Below are 24,917 nucleotides of genomic sequence, written 5' to 3'. Positions count from 1 at the left end.
TTTGGTCTTTTTTAATGGAACTTGTTTGCTTTTTCTACACAGTTATCATTACAAATATATATTTAGATATACTACTATTAATAGTAGTATTTTAATGTAACATTATAGGACTGATCAGACTGAAATTTATGAAATAGTGCTAAAGCAAAATTATAAGCATAAATCTTATAATTATCTAAAGTCTGCTGCACAGCTTGTTAACACTAATTATTATAATTATATAATTCTAAATTATGATGCAAGAGTTTATTCATGTAGGAAAAAGTTTTACTCCCTTTTGTATTTTCAAAATGTTGTGAAGATAAAAATGTCACCTGATTTGCTTTAACTTCCTAAGAGACTTTTCTTGAGGGGAAGTAATGATATGTCCTTTCCATATATGCTTTGAAACATTTGTTTGCTATAGATGATAAATATGAAGCAAGAGACTGTTATTCAGAAATTAGATGAATATGCAAAATTAGTCTCCCAAGATGTGAGTATGGCTCAGAGGCATGAAAATATTTTAGGCCAAAATATAGATTTTCAAACCAATTATTGGCTTCTTAATATTTCTTTCAGGGTTCGTGGCATTTAAAATATTTTGGAAAACTACCAATTATAGAAATCCTACATTTAAGTACAGTTGGGATTCAATAAGGGCCAGTCTTGCTTTATGCCATAGATTCATGATGTAGATAGAGCTACAGAAGATTCACTAAGCAGCTCTAGTTAACTCCATTTCTTAAGGACCTAGATCAGGCTTATTCGCGATCATTACTATAGTTATTTATAAAAGGACTATTACTTTAGTGAATTCCAATGACTTTTTATCAACATGGCTGCTTCCCTTGTGGTGTTTAGAATTTTTTTAAAGACTTGACTGGTTAAAAAGACTTTAAGAGGAAAAAAATGACCTTTGATCCATAGCAGCAGAATTTATTTTTAATTTGAGTTTATTTATTTATTAAACAAATTTATATAGCCACACAATTTACACATAGGTAACTCCGGACGGCTTACAACATTTCAAAAAATTAAATTATGTTGTTCATAACATATGTGATATACATATGTAATTCATAACATTATTTTATGATTTTATGTATTTGTTTGTTTGAATATTTTGCTTTTTCAACCCAAGTTAGACAGGACAAATTGCTTATTGTTCAGGGTGTGATCGGAGCAAAATACATATGCTCGGCAAAATACATAAACATCACTGGCTGGAAAATATTGTGTTATACCTATCTCAGGGATGAATGTATGACAATGGCAGCATGTATATTTATTAAATTATTATATATTTTGTGTAATGTAAATATTATTTCATTAAACATATTTTATTGCAAATTATACTTATTAAAAATACTTGCTAATTACATGGCTCAGTTTTTTTTTTCAGTTTGATTTTTGGGAGAAAATAAACAAAAAAAATCCCCCCGTATTTTTCTAAAGTTGGTGTCAACTTCATGTCTCTTCTTCTCTTCTAGGAAGACAAAAGGCAGGTTAAAACCAGAGGTGAAAGCTTGAAGAAGAAATGTGTTGATATGCATATCAGCCAGTCCTCTGATTCTGAAAGGTATTACATTCTGTTAAATGTTGCCCATTGATTACCTACAATCTGTCTAGCTACAGTAATTGTGAATGAAATGGATGAAATACAAACACTGGAAAGACAAATCATTCATGCTGGTTATCTAATATATAATCCATTCCAATCCAAGCTTTCTTGGAAGTAATTCTCAATGAATTCACTGGAACCTACCTCTGGATCAGGCTCCAGTTAGGTCAGGGATATTGTCTGAGGCTGAGCAGACAAACACTCATAGTCTCCAGGACCTCATATTCTCTTTGTTTTGCATCTCATAGTATTAATCTGCCTTTAGCTAGTGCTGTAAACACAGAACATGCATTGCTGTACAGGCCTAGTACTACACAGCAAAAGTTTTACTTGGAGGCCCAGCAAAATATAGAAAATACTGTGAGTTATCAGGCTATTTGGGTTTATAATGATCTTGCTGGATCAAGTTACTGAAGGTTGAGTACAATCATACAGGGCAGACTGAACACTAAGCTTCAGCCTCAGTTACTGATCTCCATCTGTCATAATGTGTAGGCAGTTTCACAGTCACTCTGATTTGATTCACATAATATCAATAGATAGATGTGGATATAACTATTGTCATGGTTCTGATAGATGAGGCCGAATAAAACAGAACTCTGAGGTTTGAGGTTTCCTCTGAGAACATGTTTATTGGATGCAAAGTATCGGCACAGTCAAAAGTGAAACCAAGACTAAAATCCCCTCCCAAAAGCAACAGTAATACAAAGTTACCTCGCTGGCTATGCAATCAACTACGTTCCTCAATAACACACCTAGATGGCCTTTCTAATACTAAAAATATCCTCCCCAGCTGAGGAAAACAGAAATGACCTTGGTTCCCATGGAATAGGAAAATGTTTAGTCTAATAGAAAGTGTCCCATTCCCCCCCATCTTGTGGCAACCGGAAACAAGGAAAATGGCTTTGGCCAAGTCTTGCAAGGTTGACAACTATATTTTCATCTATACAACCTGTCTTTGAACATAACATGGTAATTGATATCAAAAGGTGCTTAGAGATTGCACTTCTTACACAGGTAGACCTTGCTTTACGACTGCTCTATATTGCAATTGTTCGAAGTTACGCTAGTGTTAAAAAACTGATTTTATTGTGAATGAAGGCAAACATATGTGTTCTAGATCCAGGATAATATTGCAGGATCCATGCTGAGTTGGTTACTGGGACTAGAGGTTTATTCTTCTAAGCTTTTAGACTCATGCTGGAGCCCATCCTCAGGGAACTTCTCTCTCTCCAGAATGTGTGCACTGGACATTATTATGTGTAATATTTATATGGTGCCTGATTGTAGGTGGGTTTTAAATGCTAATTGGGGTGTTGATGGCCAGCTATTAGGTCGTTCCTTGTGCCTCTGTACCCTTAGCTTCTAAGCTAGTGGTAAATCAGCACTCCTGTTGATTGAGAAGGACCTATGTTCCAGGGTTCAATCATTTCTCTGGCTATATTTGTCCCTGCTTGACCAATAATCTTAGTAATTTTGAAATTGAATGTATGTCCTTGTTCATTGCAATGTGAGGCTGCCAATAAGTTTGGGTCTCCTCATCTAACCACTCACTCTGTGGTTAGCTTCCTCCCTTTCTGTCCTACAATCACAAGGACAATCCATGCAGGGATTCTGGTAAATTACATTAGAAGTTTCTCCTACTTCTAAACAATCTTTGTAGTGCATGATTTGTCCTCATATGGTAGCTTCTGGGCAGAGGGTGATGCCCACTTGCAGATCTTGGAAGTTGCATTCTACTTTTCCAAAATGTTTTTATTAATGACAGGGTATATAGTTGGTCTTGTGCCTTCTTTCTTCCTTTCTCCCCTGCATGTTGTGCAAGCATCTTGTGATAAATGCTTGTGAATACCCATTCTGCCTTAATTGTTCATGTAGGAACCTGCTCTCCAGTTGTTTGCTTGCTGAATACTACAGTGGGTTCTCACCCTGTCATATAGTGTTTTGATGCAACTGTCGCCATATAACCTTCTCAAACAGGTGGCTTCAGTGAAAATGTTTGTAACTATATAGTAGCTATAAAATGCTCATTTTGTCTTCTAAAAAGGTAGTGTTTGAGAAGCCTTAAAATAAAACAAAGTTACAATATTAAAATTACAGAAAGTTTTTTTTAAAAAAAAGCTACAAAACTGGCAATGGTTTGGTAAAAGAAATTTTTTTTCTGAATATATCCCAACTCTTAATAACATTAGCTATTTCTTGAGTAGAAAAAAAGATGAGGTAGCAGCTGCTATATAATGAATTTGGTGACTGAAAGAAAAGTAAAAAAATATTCTTTATTAGTTGCCGTATATTTACAACCTATTTGAGATGGAATACTTGTGCTAAAATGTCATTTCTGATTGCTGAGTAGATTGTTCAAAACTTTTTCAAGACATTTGGGGACACCAAATGTTGCCTTGATATTAAGCATTTACCCTTTTATTATAATTGAGCAGATACAGATGCAGATTTTGTTCTGCATTTTCCCCCCAAACCAGATATTTCCATGCTAAGTATTACTTCCTATTTTTGTTTTGGCTTTGTTATTTCTATGGTTCAAAAAAAAATAAGTAGAAACTTTTAGGAAACAATTGGTTCTATCCACATTTTAAAATGTTTAGTTTTCCAGATGTGCCATTTTACAGACAAATAGCTGCCAGCTATTAGCTGTCCTTTAAAGCACCATTCCTTTTTCATATGGGAAACAGAAGCACCAGGACATTTATGGGGTGACAAGCAGATGTTTTGATTGACTTAGAATGGAATGAAAGTGGTGTTTTTCTTTCCTACCTAATTTACAAGCCTATATGTTACTTAAATCTATATTTATCTACATTATGCCATAGTACCCTTTTCTTAAAGAAGAAAGAATGATTATTTTCATAGCAACCTATGCACATTTTTGAATACAGCCTCAGAAAAAGCTCCATCTAATTAGTGACTGCATCCATGCAGTTTTCTTAGAAACATTTTGTTTGCTGTTGCTGTCTTCAGTGCATATTTGCCAGCATTTCATTTTAGCGAATAGTCATAGGAATTCCAGAATATTTCCCATTAAAACACTAAATAGGGCTGACCCTTACCTTCTCAGATCAGCCAGGTGCTATACTAGCTGACGCAAACAAGAGTTAGACAATGCAAATTGTTTTCTTGTGGTGTAGTTTTCAATTTATTTTCCATGTCTGAATACATGTTCAGATGCCTTTGGAACCTGGTGCTATCAATAAATATTAAGAACTTGTTAACTGGAAATTATGGGAGCTGTCAATCAAATATATGTGTAGGTTATCACATTGGATAAAGCTGGACTATAGTAACAGAAAGACAATAATGCTGTACTTTTTTTCCCAAATGCCCTTTGATAAAAAAAATAATAATCCCACCCTCAAATTCATTGTACAATATTATGCAAAGAGCTCACATGTATGTTAGACATGCCAGTTGATGTACAGAGAGTCCTCAGCTTACGATCACAATTTACTCCAAAATTTGTGTTTTAAGTGAGATAATTGTTAAGTGAGTTTTGCCCCATTTTATGACTTTTCTTGCCACTGTTGTTAAGTAAATCACTCCAGTTGTTAAGTTACTAACATGGCTGTTAAATGAATCTGGCTTTCCCATTGACTTTGCTTGCCAGAAGATAGCAAAAGGAGACCACATGACCCTGGGACACTGCAACCGTCATAAATATGAGTCAGGTCCCAAGTGTCAGAATTTTAATCACATGACCATGGGGGATGCTGCAATGGTCATAAGTATGAAAAACTGTCGAGTCACTTTTTCCATGCTGTATTAACTTTGAATGATCACTAAACAAACTGTTGTAAATTGAGGATTGCTTGTATTTTATTTCACAGTCCAGATTTTAATGAATAGAAAAAAAACACTGATGTGGTTTAAAGAGACAAGGAACATATAGGTGAAACATGAATTCGATTGCATATCAGTTAAATGTCTACTGAAGACAAAGAAGCTTTATCAAATAAGTAATTGCCAGGCCTACAGTAGGGATATGTAGAGCATATTTGGGTTTCACTTCTGGACTATTATTCTAAAATTGCCAACTTTTTTTATCAGTGGGATGTATCTGTGCTATTATCCACAGTTGAAACTCTTTTGTGGTGATAAAGAGGTGCTGGGAAATTTTAAATGATGAATTTCTTCCCAAATTCTGAATTGTGGCTGAAAGGAAAAAGAACCTTCCAACATAAAAATTGGCAATAGGGTAAAATGATTTGAAAACCTGAAGAGAAATAAAATATGAACCATGGGTGGAGTAAAAATGATTGCACAGCAGCTCCAGAGGATCCTGGATGAAAGAGATTATTTGCATCTCTTTCAGTCAAGTTACAGGTCTGGATTTGCAAATTCCAGCCTTAGAAGCTTGCAGTGAGAAAGTCAATAGGGAATCTGGCAGGAGTGGGTAAATCTCTCTTACTTGCACCCTCTCTGCCAGACTCTTTCTATGTATCATGCTGGCCATTTGTGAAGTCACTGCATCCTGCCCCAGGGAAAGAAGGAAGGAAGGAGGAAGGAAGGAAGGAAGGAAGGAAGGAAGGAAGGAAGGAAGGAAGGAAGGAAGGAAGGAAGGAGAGAGTGGGAGAGAAGGAACAGAAGGAGGAAGGAAGAGAGGAGGAGAGAGGAGGGAGGGAGAGGGGAAGGTAGGAAGGAACAGGGATCATTTCTAAGTTTCTTTATCTGTCCATTAATCACCTGTGGCCTTCCCCACTTTTAGCTGCTTTTTCTGTAAGCAGCATATCTTCCCCTCATCCTTTAAGGTTATTCCCATATACCAATACACTATATGAGCTCAGCAGCAATTTGAATCTGATAATTACGTATCTGAATGCTTTATAACATTGGTTCTGATTTTGAACCATTTCATTCTGGATAAGTTTATAAATATTTAATTTTATTGTCAACAATATACTGAAAAGTAGCTTGTTTCTCTAGTAGTTTGAACTAATGTTGGAGAACTGACATTTCAAACATAGCATGTATCATGTTCCAGATGATGCTTTGGGCACTTTTACTGCAAAGATATTTTAACTGTCTTTTAGCTAGATATTTTAGCTGCCTTGGTGCTTGTCTTTGGCTTCCATTTAGGCTCGCACTTAGACATACCAACACACAATCAAATAGAGGATTGTATTCAAATATCTAGCATATAAATTACGGACAATTATTTTTTAATAAAGTTATACTGAAGGGCATAGAGCTTATTAAAAACATGCAGAGATTAGAGCTACTAAAGCAACAGAATTGGGGGCTTTTTTTTTTGCTGGGGGTGGCAATTGAAGGAATATCAAAAAGTTTTTATTATTGCTTATTTTTCCCAAAGCATAAAACAATTTAGTTTTGTCTCTACACAACCATGTTATAATCCCAATATAGTATCACATTATTGGCCTGTAACTGCTCCATAGCAAGAAAGCAAGTGAAACTAAATGCATTTGAAACAAGCTTCATCTCATGAGATTTTATTTGTCACAAAGCTATCAAAACAGTACAAATGTCTTCTGGTGGGAATATAGTATCCCAAAGAATAGTTTGCTCACAGTTTTTTATGGGATTCTCCTTCAGACGTATTGAAACAAGACCCCCCCAGTTTAAAAAAAAAACCAAAAACCTATTGTATCCTAAATTTGAATAATCCACACTCTGTGCATATCATCTTTTTTCTTCTTTTGACATTCAGTTGTGTCTTCCAGCCTTGTTAATAAATTTCATCAAGCCATTTAATTTAAGATATGAGATGGAAAATTCACCAAAATGTAACGGTAAATTTGAAATAGATATAGTACAGACTAAACAAACAAACAAACAAACAAATCAGGAAGCCCCTTTAAAGTAGAAATGTGCATCACATGGCCTACTCAAGTTTCCTTCATAGCTTTTCAAGGTAATTATCTTTGCTTAAAAGTCATTGTTTTCCTCCCAAGTACCAAAATAATTATTCCACGATTCTTTATTGTTTAACATACTAGAACATCTATGGCCCACAGAATATAACAACAACAACAACGACAACAACAACAACAACAACAACAACAACAACAACAATAATAATAATAATAATAATAATAATAATAATAATAATAATAATAATAATAATAATAATAATAATAATAATAATATAAAAAAAAAAGTTGGAAGGGACCTTGGAGGTCATCTAGTCCAACCCCCTGCTCAGGCAGGAAACCCTATACCATTTCAGACAAATGGTTGTCCAGTCTCTTCTTAAAAATTTCCAGTGTTGGAGCATTCACAGCTTCTGGAGGCAGGTTGTTCCACTTGTTAATTGTTCTAACTGTCAGGACATTTCTCCTTAGTTCTAGGTTGCTTCTCTCTTTGGTTAGTTTCCATCCATTGCTTCTTGTTCTGCCTTCAGGTGCTTTGGAGAATAGCTTGATTCCCTCTTCTTTGTGGCAGCCCCTGAGATATTGGAACACTGCTATCATTTCCCCCCTTATCCTTCTCTTCATTAGACTAGACATACTCAATTCCAGCAACCGTTCCTTATATGTTTTAGCCTCCAGTCCCCTGATCATCTTTGTTGCTCTTCTCTGTACTCTTTCTAGAGTCTCAACATCTTTTTTATGTTGTGGTGACCAACATTGTATGCAGTATTCCAAGTATGGCCTTACCAGGGCATTGTAAAGTGGTATTAACACTTCAAGTGTTCTTGATTCTATCCCTCTGTTAATGAAGCCTAGCACTGTGTTGGCCTTTTTGGCAGCTGCAGCACACTGGTGGCTCATATTTAAGCGATTATCCACTAGGACTCCAAGATCTCTCTCACAGTTGCTACTATTGAGCAAGGTACCACCTATACTATATCTGTGCATTTGGTTTTTCTGTCTGTAGTTTCCTGGATCCATTTTTTATCCTTTTTTGAAGATGGGAACTACGTCAGCCCTTTTCCAGTCCTCTGGTAGTTCCCCAGTGCTCCAGGATCTTTGAAAGATATAGTTCAGTGGTTCTGAGATCACATCTGCCAGTTCCTTCAGAACCTTGGGAACATATACATCCTTTTTCTAGTACTTATTTGTCAGATGCCAAAGCAGCTCAGATTATGCTGTCAATATTGAAGGCAAAGAGATTGTTTTGATTGATAGTGATTTTTCTTTTTGCTAAAATAAGGGCCCAAATAGATACATTGACTTGGCAATACTGAATGCCACTATTTCAAATCTTAACACCCCCTACAGTACCCTAAAACAAGCCAACGATTTTTCCCCATCCATAATTGATCTCAAATGTACACACACACACACACAGAGAGAGAGAGAGAGAGAGAGAGAGAGAGAGAGGGAGGAAGGGAGGGAGGAAATATAGCTCTGCTGTTCTGTACCCTTTGATTCTGCTTCAATTATTTATCAGATAGTAGAAATAATCAAGATGTAAATAAGAAATGTTTCTAGCATATAAACAAGATATTTTTTGTACTTTAATAGAGTATATGATTAAGTAACAGGTTGTTGTATTTAGTAAAACTTTGTTAATTATGAGTGCCCTCTAGATTTTAAAAAGAAGTACTGCAATACTATTTTAAACTGTAATTAAAAGTTCAGTAAGGGGAGGACACCAAAGGATAATAAACCATGCTTCATGCCTGATTTGTTTCTCACACAATTAATAGCATGAAATAGCATGAAATCTCTATGCCAGATTGTCAGAGATCTAAATCTGATTTCCAAGCCGTTTCCTAGAACAAAGTGCACTTCCTGCAGGAAAATGATAACTTGTGAAATTGTCCTGATAAGTTGGCAGCACAATGTTATGCAAGCATTAGAGACTTTTTGCCCTCACAGTCCTGACAACATATATTCTAAATAGCTATGTGAAATTCAGTTTCTCTACTGCAAAAAGGAGATACACATGAAAAGTGCTGTTAGTTAAGGTAAGCAAAAGTCATAGATTTTTTTTGTTCCAACTGATATCCAACAGCTATCTTCAGATGCTACCATTTACTGGTCATTCGGAGATCTGAATACTAAATACAGTACTACTACTCTGTACAATAAAATGGAATTACTTTTATGAAATGTAAAAGCTGATGCAACCTACATATGTAAATTGGATGAGTTCACATAATGTGCTATACTATATTTCATGATCCCCAAAATATAATGGTCTAAATCCAAACCAAACACACTACAGGATGTAAACTGAACCAATGATTCTGCCAGCTCACACATAAATCAAAGGAATGAACATGCTGGAAGAAAAATCTGCTCCTGTTCCAAGCCAGAAGGACCAGATTTTTCTTCCAACAATCAATAAAAGGAATGGAGCAACGGGAATAACCTTGCAAGCAAATAGACCAATAAAACAATGTTGTCAATGAAGTGATACCGTAGTTGCTTGCAGAAAATAACTTAAAATCTGTGACTACAGCATGAATTTGGTTTAGCTTGTTGCTGATTTTAATATTTTATTAAGATATTTTATTAAGAATTTATCACAATAATACAGTTATTATAATTATAAAATTATACTAGTGCATGTAAATATATGAAACAATGAAGCAATACTGTAACAATAATGACAACTGAACATTTATAAATAAGGCTGAATTTAGCATTATAAGAACATATGCCAGTGATGGCGAACCTTTTAGAGACCGAGTGCCCAAACTGCAACCCAAAACCCACTTATTTATCGCCAAGTGCCAGGTGAGTGTGGCCCACTGGGTGGGCGTGGCTGTGGTGGTCATGGCAGACTGGATGGGTGTGGCCAAGGTGGGCATGGTCACCTCAATGTTGCTTGTGGGGAGGGACACCTGTGGGGGCTGGACAGGGTTGGGGCAAATCCAGGGGGTCTCTGGCAGGTGGGACGGTGGGCAGGACGCTCATCCTGTGGAGTGAGGCGAGGCAAGGCAAGGCAAGGCAGGGCGGGGGTGCCATTGTCGCAGGGCAAGGCGAGGCAGGGGCCGGGGCAGCTGCTGCTCGATACCATCGGCCCCCGCACACAGAGGCCAGCGAGCACATGGGGGCCGACAGTGTCCATCAGCAGCCACAGCTGCCGGCCCCTCGACCGGTGCACTCTGGGGCTCCACAGCCTACTGCCAGCAGTTCTGAGAAGCCGTCTCTGAGCTGGATGGATAGCCGACAGCTGAGGAGGCAATGCAGTGGGTCGTGCCCAGGAAAAGGAGAGCATGCGAGGCCAGGAGGGATGTGATGGAGGGGAGGGAAACCACCCGTGCTGGGATGCATCCGGCCACGTGGGACCTCGGCGAGTTAGTGGGCGGCTAGTTGAAGAGGGACAGTTGCCATCTCCGGGGCATGGTGCGCGTGCCCACAGAGAGGGCTCTGAGTGCTGCCTCTGGCACGCGTGCCATAGGTTCGCCACCACTGACATATGCATTTCTGAGATAGTAATAAACATTTTCATATTTTATTATTTGTAAAGGATCCGTTTTAACCTTCCTTTCTTTTAGGAAATGATGGGGAATTCCTGAAAATTCATAGCAATGTTATTTTAATTTTACTTATGGATTGTTTGAATTATACTGCATTTTCTGCTTTGTCAAAAACGTAAAACAGCACTGCTTAAAAAGTTCAGGAATATGTGACCTCAACATCTCTTTGTATCCTTGTTATTTTTAGAACTTTTACTTTTAGAGAACATATAGTTGGTAAACGTGACAATTTGCTGGCTCAGGTTTATTGGAATGATGGAAGAAAAATTCATAGGTCTGTTGAAAGATGCTTGAATTATCTTCCCCTTCCAACAGAATTAGTTTCATAAAGTACTAATGTCCTTCTTTAAAGTACTAATGTCATCTTCTTCTTTCCATGAATGAAAAATCTTTACTAATTATTTCTGAGAAAAAGTTCCTTGTGCCATCACTTCCTTCTCACCTTCAGTCTGCTGTTTAGGCAGCCATGACCTGTCTTTAGTTGTCAGTCTGTAGTGGTGCTTTTTTCTCTCTTTCAACATCAAACTTGCCATACACACAATCTTGGGTGTCTTTGGAATCAGCTTGAGGATATTTATGGTCAGAGACATCCTCAAATACTGTTTTCAGGAACTAATATGATTCCTAGGCCAGAAAATCTGAGGATAAATGCATCCTCCCTCATACCTCCAAACAGAGCACAGCAGAAATCTTTGGCATACAATGATTATTTGATGTGAGGAAAAAATCAACCAAGACTCTGTGCTGGACAGAATAAGTATATTCCTGTGCTCAGATGCCCTACTATAATCCTAGCAGGAAAACATATCAACAGCAACCTTGTTTATGACTATATATTTGTATTAATTGTGATAGATTCCATATCCTGTGTGAATGATAGTAGCATCAAGATTAAATATCCCATCAATGCATAAGAGAAAAACAACATGCAGGTAATTTCTACAGTACCCTTCCTTAAAAGTGTGTGTGAAAAAGAAAGAAAGTATAACTCAGAGAATCCAATTTTTAAACAGAGATTCAGTTGAATTACTCCAACAATTTGATTCTTATTCTAAGAATAAATTACCATGATCTCTTCCTTGGGGACAAGTTAATGTGTTTTATTTCTGTCCTTAAAATAAATGGCAGTATTCCTGCAGTGTGCCTATACCAGGCGTCAGTAACAAGGCTGAATAGTTTTGTCGCTTTCCTGCAATTTAATATGGAGTAGTTACAAGGCAGAGATTGCCATCCTTTCTCCTCCTACCCAATGTTACCTTTCATGATTGTAAGTCCCCACAGTTAACATGAGGTCAGATGGGTGGCCTACTAAACAAACAAACAAACAAACAAACAAACAAACAAACAAACAAACATGTACATACGTACATACATACATACATAAATTGCTTTCCTAAACATGTGTCAGGAAAATCATTCGTGCTTTATTTATTTGTTTCTTTGACTTAATATTAAATAAAGGCTTTTTTGCCATTCCATTGGATCAACAGAAAGATTGCATGATTCTTTCCCTGTAAAGTATCTAATTTTGCAGTACCCAATAATAATTAGTAATCAAGATATAGTTGTATTTGACAGCATACTAATTATCAATGGACAACTTTTAAAAATGTATTTTCTAGACTCCACTTTCCTTCCTAGAGCTCAGTACAGCTTCCATGGAGATGTCCCTTTATTTTATTCTCACAGCAACAACCCTGTGAGTCTGTGGGGCTGAAAGAGAAATTGCAGTACAGCAACTAAGATTTCTTTATATAAGCAATTTCCATGCTTGTTTCAAATCACCTGGTGCAGAATTTTCCTTGTTACCTTCTGGGAGGAGGCTTCGTGGTATCCGAAGCAGAACATCCAGATTCAGCCAGTTTCATTCCATACAGCATTAACCTTGCGAACTCTCAAGCTTCCTCCTTCCGTTATATATTCAAGATGGACAATATTTAATATTTATTTGCTACGTATATGTAGGGATGTGGGTCTAAACATATGTTGTTCATAGTATGTTTAGGTGTGTGTCATGTATGTGTTTCACTTTGAGAGCGGGCAACTAAATTTCATTTTTGATGTGTGCCATCGTGCCCACAGTATAAAAATGACAATAAAGGTTATCTTATCTTATCTTAAGTATTAATGAACTGCCTGGATGTAAATTTTTATGTAAAAAGAGGCATTTTGTATTTCACCAGCCTGGTATACTCAAGATGTTCAACTGTAAATTCTGCAACTTGAAATGCAACATATTTGGGGAACACCAGATTGGAAAAGTGGATCGTGTTGACTGATAACTCTGGAACTGAATGAATTTGAATGTGAAGGAGCTTTACTTCTGGGTCTGTGGCACAGCCATCAGTCTTAATATTTAGTTAGTAGTGTGTATCTTTTGTTAAAAAGACAAAAATTAAAATACGACTCTGGAAAAGGTGTGTCCATATCTACAGAGAATTTCTTGTAAGCTTAAAATTTTTGACCAGCTGATGGAAATACAGTATATATAAGAAAAATGTCTGGATGAAACAGTGTAGAAAACTGGCCCAAATAGGAAAAAGAAACCTCTTTAATTAAAAGACTACTTGATTGAGTGGTCCTGTATTTCAAAACTTCTAATGAATATTTCATTGTAAACAAAGAGGTTTAAATTTAAAGAACTTTTCACATGTGGCCACAAAGCACTGTTGCAGCTATACAGTACATATGAGAACCATATTTTATGTTCCAAGCTGGAGATGTTTAAGCTTACTAGATCAACACATTTATATTATCAAATAATGTAGCTTCTTTTTTTAAAGTGTTTGAGCAATATATATTTTATAAAACTAATAATTAATTAACAGGTTATCTTTTTCTTGAAACTCCAATTAGTCCTGACAGAATAATTTTTGGGAAACTCTTAGAATATGCTTAAAAATATCCTTAATTAAACAAAAAGTTGAATGAACTTATATACATATATTTGTTGGCTTTAGAAAATAGGGCATCATTTTTTTTCTCTTCTGAACCCAGATGTGACAGTGTAGAACTTGATGATAAAATAAGGATTTTGATCAAGAAGAATGATACTCCAGAGTCCTGTAAGAAACCAGAAAACAGTGCCTTAAATGTAAGTAACTTTGTCATTCTTGACAGCTGCTTAAAATTAGTCAATTGACTTTCTTTTACATAATTGTACAAAAACTTCCTTTATTAATTAAATAATGCAGCTACCTCCCTACTCTCTGCAGTTGTTTCCTGGTAGTCGGAAGAACACTGACATGAGATGGCATCATTTGTATAGTAGAGTAAGACATATTATGTTGGTGTGGCAGTTTTTGGACATCAGATTTACAATAATCACTTTTGCAATAATCTATGAAATCTCCAAATCTTGGAGGTTTGAAATCAACACATCAATGAAATGATTGCTCAGTGTGTAGGAATGAGATCAATACTTCATAGTTCCATCTTCTTGCTTCCTCATTTATTTTGTATTCTGTGTCAGAATTATACGAAGACAAGAGATGGATATAGCAGTATGTTTTTTTTAAATAAAATATATTTATAATGGTGTTTTTATTCATTGGAAGGATGATCTTATTAGTATGTCTCTTCACTGTGAAGAAATGTTATATCATTATTCAGATATACAATATCACATGGTATTCAATCAGATACTGCACAGAGATTTGTCAGAAATACTTTACTTTGAATTTCATTACTGTGCAATGGATTGGAAATGATGACCTAAATGGCAGCTTCCAAATTATTCTGCTCACACTTCTTCACTTTGAAGATATATCAGAGCTAGATTAAAAACTCATGATTATATGAAATATTGTCATGAAATATGAAATATAAGAGAAAATGCCACCTTCCCTTTGAGTCCCAATCAGACTCAAAGATGGAGTTTCTTTAGCAATAGTTGCTAGTCTACATTCTTCGTTTCCACACTGAAATCAGTTGTGCTTACTTTAGAGAGGAAAAAAAATCCAAGAACAGCATGATATACTGTATAACTAAAATAATATAGTTTTCACCTGTATCCAAAGAATACCGACTTAACAAATTGACATAAAGAATTGAAACTGAAAGCATTGTTTTCTGCATTAGCTAGTTTTGTGTATCATACTAAGAATAATGAGTATCATATGGATAACAACTAATAATTTAAAAACCTTACTACTTATTTTTCTCCTTTTTTCATTACTGGATATTTGTCATTATTCCTACTGCAATTATTTGTGTGGTGTTAGGTAGTGTGTGGAATGAGAAGTGAAAAGCTCTTGTTTCATATTCCCGCTTAGACATTTTTGGCCAATAATGATTTAACAGCACTGTTTGTTTAATTTATATATTTAATCCGAAGCTATCTATAAAACATCTGAGCAGGAACCAAATAGGTACCAACATTAAAAGATTGGTTTTCAATTAGGTAAATTTTAACTTGATATAATGGAATCACAAGTTTAGATCTAGGAACACAAAGGGGTGGTAAGAATGTAAGTGGATCCTGCTTCTGGTGGCATCTGTTGTCTACATTATCAATTTATTAGACATGTAGGAAGTTAGAGAAGTCCAGACGACTGAAAAAACAAGTTCCTGAAGGATGTATTTCATAATGTCCATCCCATCATGTGCAGAATACTGCTGGTATTTTTGATAAACTCTTGACTATCCTCAGGAATAGTCCATGTAGACTCTGAAATATTGGCAGAAAATAGTAGTATATAGATGCAAAGTTGTTTATAATGAATATAAAATTAGAATTATAGGATTGAAAAACACATATAATTCCTCTATAGGATTCTTTAAAACAGTCCAAGGACACTTCTCCATTTTCTTACAGCCATCTCTTACAGAGTGCAAACCAAACTGATAACATTTAGATTAGCCCTACCTTCCTGAAGTACTTGGCTGCCAAAAATAATTTCAAATAAATAATAAACCACATTTTTCATCTGTAACATTTGTGAGGCTCTCCTCTACTTTACAAGACTGATATTCAAGATGGAGAAGCAATATATAAATGAGTGAGTGAAGGAAGGTGTCACAACATATATAACATTATATCTGCATTACAATTCTTTCTTCATTTCTACCTAGCCATGATACCGATGTTTCCTGGCAATATATTTTTTTTACCAATTGTGCACAAGTTGTGCATCTCCAGCCTATGTAAATAACAGTCTAAATTCATTTTCAACTACAGTGGTATTGAATAGTTTTGAGTACTGTTTTGAGAAGGCAGTCTAAATTGATGAAATTTGTTATGTTTCATTATTCATTACTTTGAATGGAGTCAAATGAATAATAGTGACCTGAAACAGAAGCAGAATTTCTACTGATTCATGATGAGTGGATAGCACACATTTGGAGACAGGAAAGACCAGAGTAAATTTTGTGTCCAAATTCCCTTAAATACTTAAGACTTCAAGATGCATCTTTCAGAATTTATGTAAGATGATTAAAGGAAAGCACGGCAATATATCAGTCCTCAAACTGTGCTATTGGAATATGGTTGATAAAACCCATTAAAAGCTAATGTTGCCACACCAGATTTCAATATGAAATAGATGTAGGTGAAAAGAAATGGTTATGACAAAATGAGTATTTTAATATAGTGTACAAAAGAAAGTGTACAATAGAGAAAATAACTATGTTTTAGTAAAAGAAAAATAACTTACAAATTTTGTCACCAGCTATATCACTTACTTTTCAAGAAATGCACCTCTTTGACATTAGATTGTATTTTGCAGCCTGCTGTTTAGTTTGGATGAAAAAGTAGATACTCTTGAGAAATAAGAGAATGTTAGAATAAGAAGAATATAACCACTAAAAGAATATAACCTGAGGGTGAAATGGTTTTTTAATGGTACAATAAAGTTAAATTTAATGTGGATTTTCAAAACCACTATGATAGAAATGTCACATTAAGAATATGGAATAGATATAAATTCAGACTGTGCCTGAAAATACTTTTATAGTTTCAACACAAGACACATTTTATAGAAAAGAAACAGCAGGCAAAGTCAAATTGTTAACATATCCAGATTTGTTAGTATAGGAACATGAGAATTTAAAATGAAATCAAGAGAACAATTGAGTGCAGAGAGATTTAGTTTTCAATATTTCCAATAGTTTCAGTTCTTATATATACTTAAAAGAAAGATTTAAGGTACATAGAAAAATAACTGAAATTGAACAACATAAGGCCAAATTTGAATTGAACAGTGTACAAATGAACAAATAATAGCTAAAATGTATTAACTTTCATTGAGGTTTGAAATGGAAGGACAAGTTAAAGAGTTCATGATAAAATGGACTAACAATTTTGGTTATAATATACAGATGGATCAGTAGGAACGACTGTGGTTAAAAGGACTGAAATTTACATTGTGTTATAATTTAAGACAAGATTTTAATAAAATGATGTACTGTTGGTATATAATTCCAGAAAAACGTATCTAAGATGGATAAAAGTATTTCTGGTCAATGTTGGAAGTGTGAAAAAGCATGGAAATTTTATCAAAACCCACAATAGATTGTGAAAATTTCAGGATTTGCAGAAATGGCAACATTTATCTATTTGATCAGAGATAAAATAAAAGTACTTTTGTAAAAGACTGGAAGCCTTTTATGAACTTTTGCTAAAAATGGAAAAAGAAATCATATGGTGTTCTGATTTGCTGATTAAATAGGTTGACTATGGAATAGAGGAAATCCATGTGATATAATCTTAGAGAGAAATGAGAGATAATAAGTTGGTTTGTAACTGTTGTAAAGATAATTGGAAGTTGCTTTATTAATTATCTTTTTCTTTTCTATTTGTGTTGTTTTTACACTTTTTTTTCTCTTTTTTCTTATTCTTAACTCTCCTCTGTATTTCTTATGTTTATCTTTTTTCATGTAAAAAAATTAATAAAAATATATTAAAAAAAAGATAGCTAATTAACTTCAGTTTCTTTAAGAAGTGAAAAGAAGGCTATTTGCTACATTTTATTTTGAGAATAAGATGTGGCATGTTTCTTTTAGCTTTCTTGTGTTTCTTTTAAAACCCTATATTCATTTTCTCCAATCCTGTTTGGCAGCATAATATATCTACATATCTTTTGCTAGTGTTTACAGTTTTTGCAGCAAAGAACTCAAATGACATACCTACTACTAAGGCTCTTGTAATTTTCAAAACTTAAGTATAAACAAATCTCCTCTACTTCCATCCCTTTTTATACAAAACAGGAAATCTTTGTAGAGAAAATAAAACTGAGCTTAAAAAATACCACATGATTGAGAACTTACTAGGATTGCGAACATCTGCTTTATGCATCAATAATCACATCTGTAATAATTTTTCATTTTCTTATATGCAATATTGTGGACTTTTCCTAAGACATGGTAACGTTAATTATTCTTACTTAATTTCAAAGGAAGAGTCAATTTCTTAAAATACAGTATTTACCCCATAGGAACACACATGGGAAGAATTCATGTGGTTTCATATTCATTGCTAATAAAAGAAGGTTTTGAAAACAAAGGAATAAAAGACGCTGCAAATATTCACAGATACTGCAGTTGGAAAGTGTAGATGCCACTACGAATTAGTCAGAGGAGTAGCTGTTACTTGAAAGTTGTTTCTTTCCAGTGAATTTATTTCTTTTTGTAATGCCTAACGAGGGCTTCAGTTTGCTTTCCTTCCTTCTATCTGATTTTCATCCAGTTTTGTTTCCCATTGCTCTTTCTTTCCTGTTTCTCTTTCCTTCTTTTTTAGCCTTCTTTTAGAAGAAAGAAAGGAAGTGTGTCTATTATGTTTCTTTGTTTAACAATAATTTGGGTGTATGATACACAATGAGGTGATGACCTTTTATAAATGAGCTCCTTTTTTTATAGGTGCTAATGCACAGTTTATTCATTTGTATAGACTATTTCTCTCCTTTTCCCTCTCTCTCTTTTTGAGTGAAACTTCTGATGTACACTTTAACAAGTGTGACTTATGCATCTATTTATTAGGTTTGATTCCTGACACATCATTTAAAGATTATTTCCCCAATTTGTCTTGGCTGATGATTATGGGAGCAAACTGTTGGAATGCAAATAGCTCAGTAAAAATGTGGCTTTACCAACATGAGAAAAAAATGGACAACATGTAACTATTACCTCTCTTTATGTAATAGTGTAATAGTTTTTGATGGTAAAGATACAAGCTTGAAAACAGATATGTCCTGAACTTGAAAACAGATAAGTCCTGGATTTCTAACTCATTGCTTACTAATCACATAAATGTGGAAGTTGTAGGTTCTATATATAAACTAATAATTTTTCTAATATATTTTGCTTTTAACTTTTTAATTGTAAATTGCCCACACTCATTGAAATAAATAAATAGGAAGGAAGGAAGGAAGGAAGGAAGGAAGGAAGGAAGGAAGGAAGGAAGGAAGGAAGGAAGGAAGGAAGGAAGGAAGGAAGGAAAAAAAGTAATTGTAGAAATGTAACAAGTTACAACTTATTTCCTTTTCTCTCTTTTTTATTTTTTCAAATATCCCTTTCCCTGGTGTTGTTGTAGAGGTGCACGGAGATAAATTTGATGAAGGAATGCAAGAACTGTTAAGAGAGAGCAAACAATAATTCAGACACTCCTGGGAAAGGAGAAAGCATGAGAAAGAAACTCAAGATAATCCTAGCTTGAATCTGTTTGGCATCTGAGAATTCAGAAGAACTTTCTGACATGATTTCAAGATTCTTTCAAGATTTTGTCAATATATTCTATAGCAATAAAGAAACATTCTTATAATCCTCACATTATCTAATTAGTGTTTTGGCCTACCTGAAATAGCTCACAGGCATTGACCTTTTTAAAAATATATGTCCAATTTTCTTGTGAAATTTGATAAATTAGGATTTTCCACCCGGGTGATATTTGGGTAGTAAAAGCATGCTTTTTTGGCACAATTTCTTTCAACTTGTAACACTGGCATATTTTATATCATTTTTTAAACATCTTCTTAGAAATGTTCTGATTATTCAACATATAACAATGTGATATTTAATATCATTGTTTCACTATTTTCACATAAAAAAGAGAAAATATGTCCAGATTTCATGGAGAGTTCTTAAATAAAATACATAGCTGCAAGATTACTATAGAAGTTATAATCATTTCCCTCATAAATTGAAAGAGTGAATTATGGTTTCTCTAAATCCACCCACTTGTGTAAATGTGTAAAATTTTAAATGAGAATAACTATATATAAGTTGTAATATACTACACCCACAGAAAGTGAAATATTTCCATTCTTGTTCTTATACAGAAATCAAATATCATACATGCTTCTTCATTTATATTTTGTGTTTTAATTATCTGTCCAATATACGTACTATTAATGGAAATGTTGATTTAGATCATGTAGTAAAAAAGTTACCAAGGAAAAGAATGGGGAAAAGACAAAATTTTCTAATCTGTTACTTACAAATTCAAAAGTTAACCTAAATCTTTAGAAAAAAAATCCCTTTTGAAAACAATACACAATATGAGTGAATGTGAATTTCCTTTTTTTTAAATTAAGAATTTCATGAATGAGTAGCAGCCAAAGCCTGAAATTGCACTGAAAGTCAGCAGAAAAACTGGAGAGATTTTAGATTTAAGATATTTAGAATCTTATTCAAATCATATTTAAGCTTCAGTTGCTATTTGAGGGAAGTTTTCATTATTATAGCATTATTATGACTAACATTGTCAAGCAAATATCTCCAATTTATATTTAGAAAAGGCTGTTGTTTTGTTGGTACAGTTATCAAAGTAAATTCATTTGATACATAAATCTACAATAGTTCACAAAACATGGTGTAACTTTGTGTGGCAAACAATCAAATAAATTGGGAATGTCTATAAAAATATTTAAAACAAAAACAAAATAGACAATATAAGATGTACAGTATTCCTCTGCTTCTTCGAATAAGCTAATGGTGGATCAATCCAGATCTGTAGCCATCCATCTCTTGAACAAAGACCTGGGAAAAAAATATGGAACTTTGATGTTATATATGTTGACAGCAGCAAGATTACTTTATGCTCAGAAATGGAAGACTACATCAATTCCCACAACGGAGGAATGGTTACAAAAACTGATGGAGCTAGCAGAGATGGCTAAGCTGACTGTACTGATTAAAGAAAAGAATACAAATACTTTTATTGTTACAAGGAAACCGCTTCTAGACTTTGTGCTTGAGGTGGAAAAAAATGAAATTTTGATTTTGGGTTTTACCAATTAGAAAGACTTGATGTTATTAAAATGTCTAGTTTATATTATTTTGTAAAAGTAAAAAGTTGATGTTTGATGTTTATTGCACCAAAGGAAGTTGGAAGTCAATGCCTTTTTTTCTCTCTCTTACCTCACTTCTCTACTTCCTTTCTCCTTCCCTATCTTTTCTTCTATTTACTTTTGTATTTTCATTGTATCGTATATTATAAACTAATAAAACTTTTGGAACTGAATCCAGATCTGTATCACCAAGGGATATAATTTTATACCAGCTCTTAGTTTAGCAAATGCTCTTCCTGCACAAGAAAAAGCTCATAACAGCTATATAGCGACTATAAATTTATTATTCCTATGATTAGAAATAATATCAAAATTCCTTTTTACTCAAGTAAAAACCTATGTTTCTTCCACAATTCTTTCCCTTTTGAACCCACAAATTATCACAATAGAAAAATGTGTTTACTTGCAAGAATTAGTTAACTTTCATTGGGGTTCATCCCTAGGGTACAAAAATTCCTCATGATGGACATTCCTCTTATTTTGCAGTCATTCTTCTGCTGTATAAAATAAGATTCACCCATTTCCTTGTCATGGGTGAATATCTAATATGTGTTAACAATGATCAGAAAAGTTCCGGGTTTGTATGGGAAATAGCATAGAAAAAATTCTGATAGGAAATGGTTATCATGGATGGTAGTGAGGAGATAATAAATTTACTCTATTGTTTTTCTTCCCTGTGCAGTCCCACCCCAGCCAAAGACAACAGAAAGACAACATGGAAATTGCAGTTGCATTTATAACAGTTACTTTTATTAATTTAATCATAGGCTGTATGCTTGAGATATTTTGGAAAGCCCCTTTTATGAAAGATTCAAATACAAGTTCCATTGCTTTCAGCATTTGACATGCAGAAAAAAAAGGATATTCCTCATGTGAAGTTCCTGATACTATAGTTTTAGTGTTCTTCTTTGGATTGATTCTATCTCATAGTGTACATGATTTCTTTATATTGTATGATTTAAAGGCCTTTGAAAAAAGCAAGAGCCAAAATTGTTCAGGCCAGAGACAAGTTGTTATGGAATCCAAGAAAACTTCGGAAGAAGTAAGTTTGTTCCCAGTCTAAAGGTGTGTCTGTGGCAATTCAATCGTTTTATGTTACTTTATAAATATATACTAATATATTAATATTTAGTACATTATTATTATTGCTGCTATTACTATTATTACATTATTATCATATACACAACAGAGTTTCAGTTCTTTAGCTAGTGTTGCCTTCATATGTATTGAATTCTTCCCAAGAATCTAGGATGTCATAATGTTTTGGCGTAGTATATGTGCAGATCCAAGCAGTGTAGCCTTTTGTAATTGATAGAAATTTTGTCAGTGTGCAGATTTTCTAAGTGCCATCTAAGATTTTTGACATGGCACCTAGTGTGCAAACACTGGGACCACCATGGCTGGTTTATTCATAATCTTTCAATTTCAATTTTCAGATTTTGATACTTGTGATCTTTTCCAATTCTTTGTCTTGTAACCTACTGTTCTGTGGTATTACCACATCAATTATCAAAATTTCTTATTATCGCCCACTCTTAATTCTGCTATGTTATGTCCCATAACTAGGTCATTTTCAACTGTTTTCAAATCTATGCTGCCATCAATTTTTCATTACTGGCACAAGATGATTTTTATAAATGTTCCAGCAAATAATTTTGAAGTGCTATGTGTTATGTTATTATTTATAATCAGTTTGTAAAATCGTCTAACATGAATTGAGTATATGATCTATTGTTTCTTCTACTTCTTTGCACAATCTGCATTTTGAAACATTTGATGATTTTTCAATTCTGGCCTTGATTGGATTAGTTTGAATAACTTGCTCTTAGCAGCCAAAACCAAGCTTTCAGGGCTTTTTTTTTTTTTTTTAATATTCCAATTGTAAACCATGGCCAGGTTTTGTCTGTATCCACTTTCTCCATGGTCTTCAGTAGAAATTGACTATATAATGCTTTTCCTTGGATTGCTTTTTGTGTTTTTATATTTAGATTTTGTCTTCGGTAAATAACAAACTTCCAAGTTTGTAATTTTTGTATACATTTTTGTATAAATTTTATTAGTTTTATAGGGTTAGGAATGAGGTGGGATTGGGATTGGAATTTGGGTTAGGGTTGGGATTAGGGTTGGGGTTGGGGTTAGGGTTAGGGTTTTTTCAAATAACATTCTCAATATTTAGCAAACAGCATAATGTCTGGGTTCATGTGTTTAACAAGAAATAATAGATAATAGTTAATTATCATAAACAATATGTTAATTAATCGCTCAATAGTCTTCTTCTTACTAATATAGTAATTCTCCTAGGAATTTGTTTGAGGATTACAATTCCTTTCTCTTACTCTTCTCAGAATCTTGTCTCTTATAGATCTTTTGAGAAATCTAACATGTACTTCCCTGGGGACTTTATTTCTTCTAGCATAGTTTGAGTTGACTCAATAGATCTGATCTAATTCTTCTTCCATTTGCTGTTTCCCAATTCCTAATGCGTCTGCCAATAATTCCGTTATCAAGTTTAGGAGATCCTCTTCCTTATCTTCCATTATATTTGGAAATCTTAAAAAGTATGAGGCTCTTTCCATCTCCATTTCAGCTATCGAGTCTTCTAGTTCTCCATTTATTTGCATCCATTTCTGATTTTCATCTTTTAAGACTTCTGATTTCTGGTCAACCTCAGTTGATTTATCTTCTATTTTTTGGATTCTTTGTTGATTATCTGTAATCATCTGTTTAACATTTTCAAATTGAGAGTCCATGTTGTTAATTTTTTTATTCATTTTATCAAAATCACTTTTCATCTCCTCATGATTTCTTGTTGTAACCGCCATGTGAGTAGCAATTGCTTCTTGAATTGCTTGTAGAGTCGTTTGAGTTTCCTTTTGCAAGTTATTGGCCTTTTCTTGTTGGAGCATTGTATCAATTGATCTCTGATAGACTGGACTTGCAGAAGCAGAAGAGGGAGCAGAAGATCCTTTTTTTCCAACTCTAGATAAATTAGGGACGCTCATCTTTATCTTTTAATCATATTTTATAATCTACCAAGTAAATCAAAATTTATAATCCAATAGGCTCCTAACAAATAGGAAAGGTAAATAATAAAAATAATGAATGGTAAAAAAGAGCAAAAGGGAAAAAAGAAAAAGAAAGAAAGAGAAAAAAAATTATATACCAAAATTTGTAATCCAAAGTGTTTTGTTCAAAGAGATTTCTTGTTATTCACTCTTTCAAAACAGCTTGCAAAAATTCCAGGTCAAGCTGTATTTGTAATCCAGGGAAGTCAGATGACTTCAAAAACAATTTTTATTTATAATTGTAATCCATCCTGTAGAAAAGGGCAATCCAAAAAGAGTCTTTTCTTTTTCAGCCACAATCTTCAGGACTATAAATTTAAAGGATACCAAAATGTTTAAACTATAAGCTGTGTCTGGGCATACAGCCAAGTTTTAAAACTCCAATCAAAACAACTCAGTGAGATAAAGAAAAGAGAGAGAGAGAGAAAGCAAGGTTAAATGTAGTTCTCAGTTTTGCCACTAGATGTCATGAGATGTCCGTTCCCACCATACTTTAAACAAGTTTAAAAAGTTAAAACCAGATGGTTTCCAAACAAGGAATAAAAAAATATTTATGAGTC

At 34.1% G+C, this 24,917-nt stretch overlaps 1 protein-coding gene across 1 annotated transcript in view; it reads left to right on the top strand.

Moving 5' to 3' along the window:
- The first annotated feature begins 415 nt into the window (after positions 1-415).
- LOC107296992 (TNFAIP3-interacting protein 3-like) overlaps positions 416-24,917 on the top strand; it is a 39,553-nt gene continuing 15,051 nt past the window's right edge. Inside the window, exons 1-4 of the mRNA XM_015826345.2 lie at positions 416-475; positions 1,473-1,561; positions 14,007-14,103; positions 22,257-22,334. Of these exons, the coding sequence (XP_015681831.2) occupies positions 416-475; positions 1,473-1,561; positions 14,007-14,103; positions 22,257-22,334 (324 nt within the window). The remainder of the gene's footprint in view (positions 476-1,472; positions 1,562-14,006; positions 14,104-22,256; positions 22,335-24,917) is intronic.

This window comes from Protobothrops mucrosquamatus, unplaced genomic scaffold (genome assembly GCF_001527695.2).
Source record: "Protobothrops mucrosquamatus isolate PMUCROS unplaced genomic scaffold, P.Mucros_1.0 scaffold3068, whole genome shotgun sequence".
NCBI classification, from domain to species: Eukaryota; Metazoa; Chordata; class Lepidosauria; order Squamata; family Viperidae; genus Protobothrops; species Protobothrops mucrosquamatus.
This window is presented reverse-complemented; position numbering and strand designations above follow the sequence as displayed.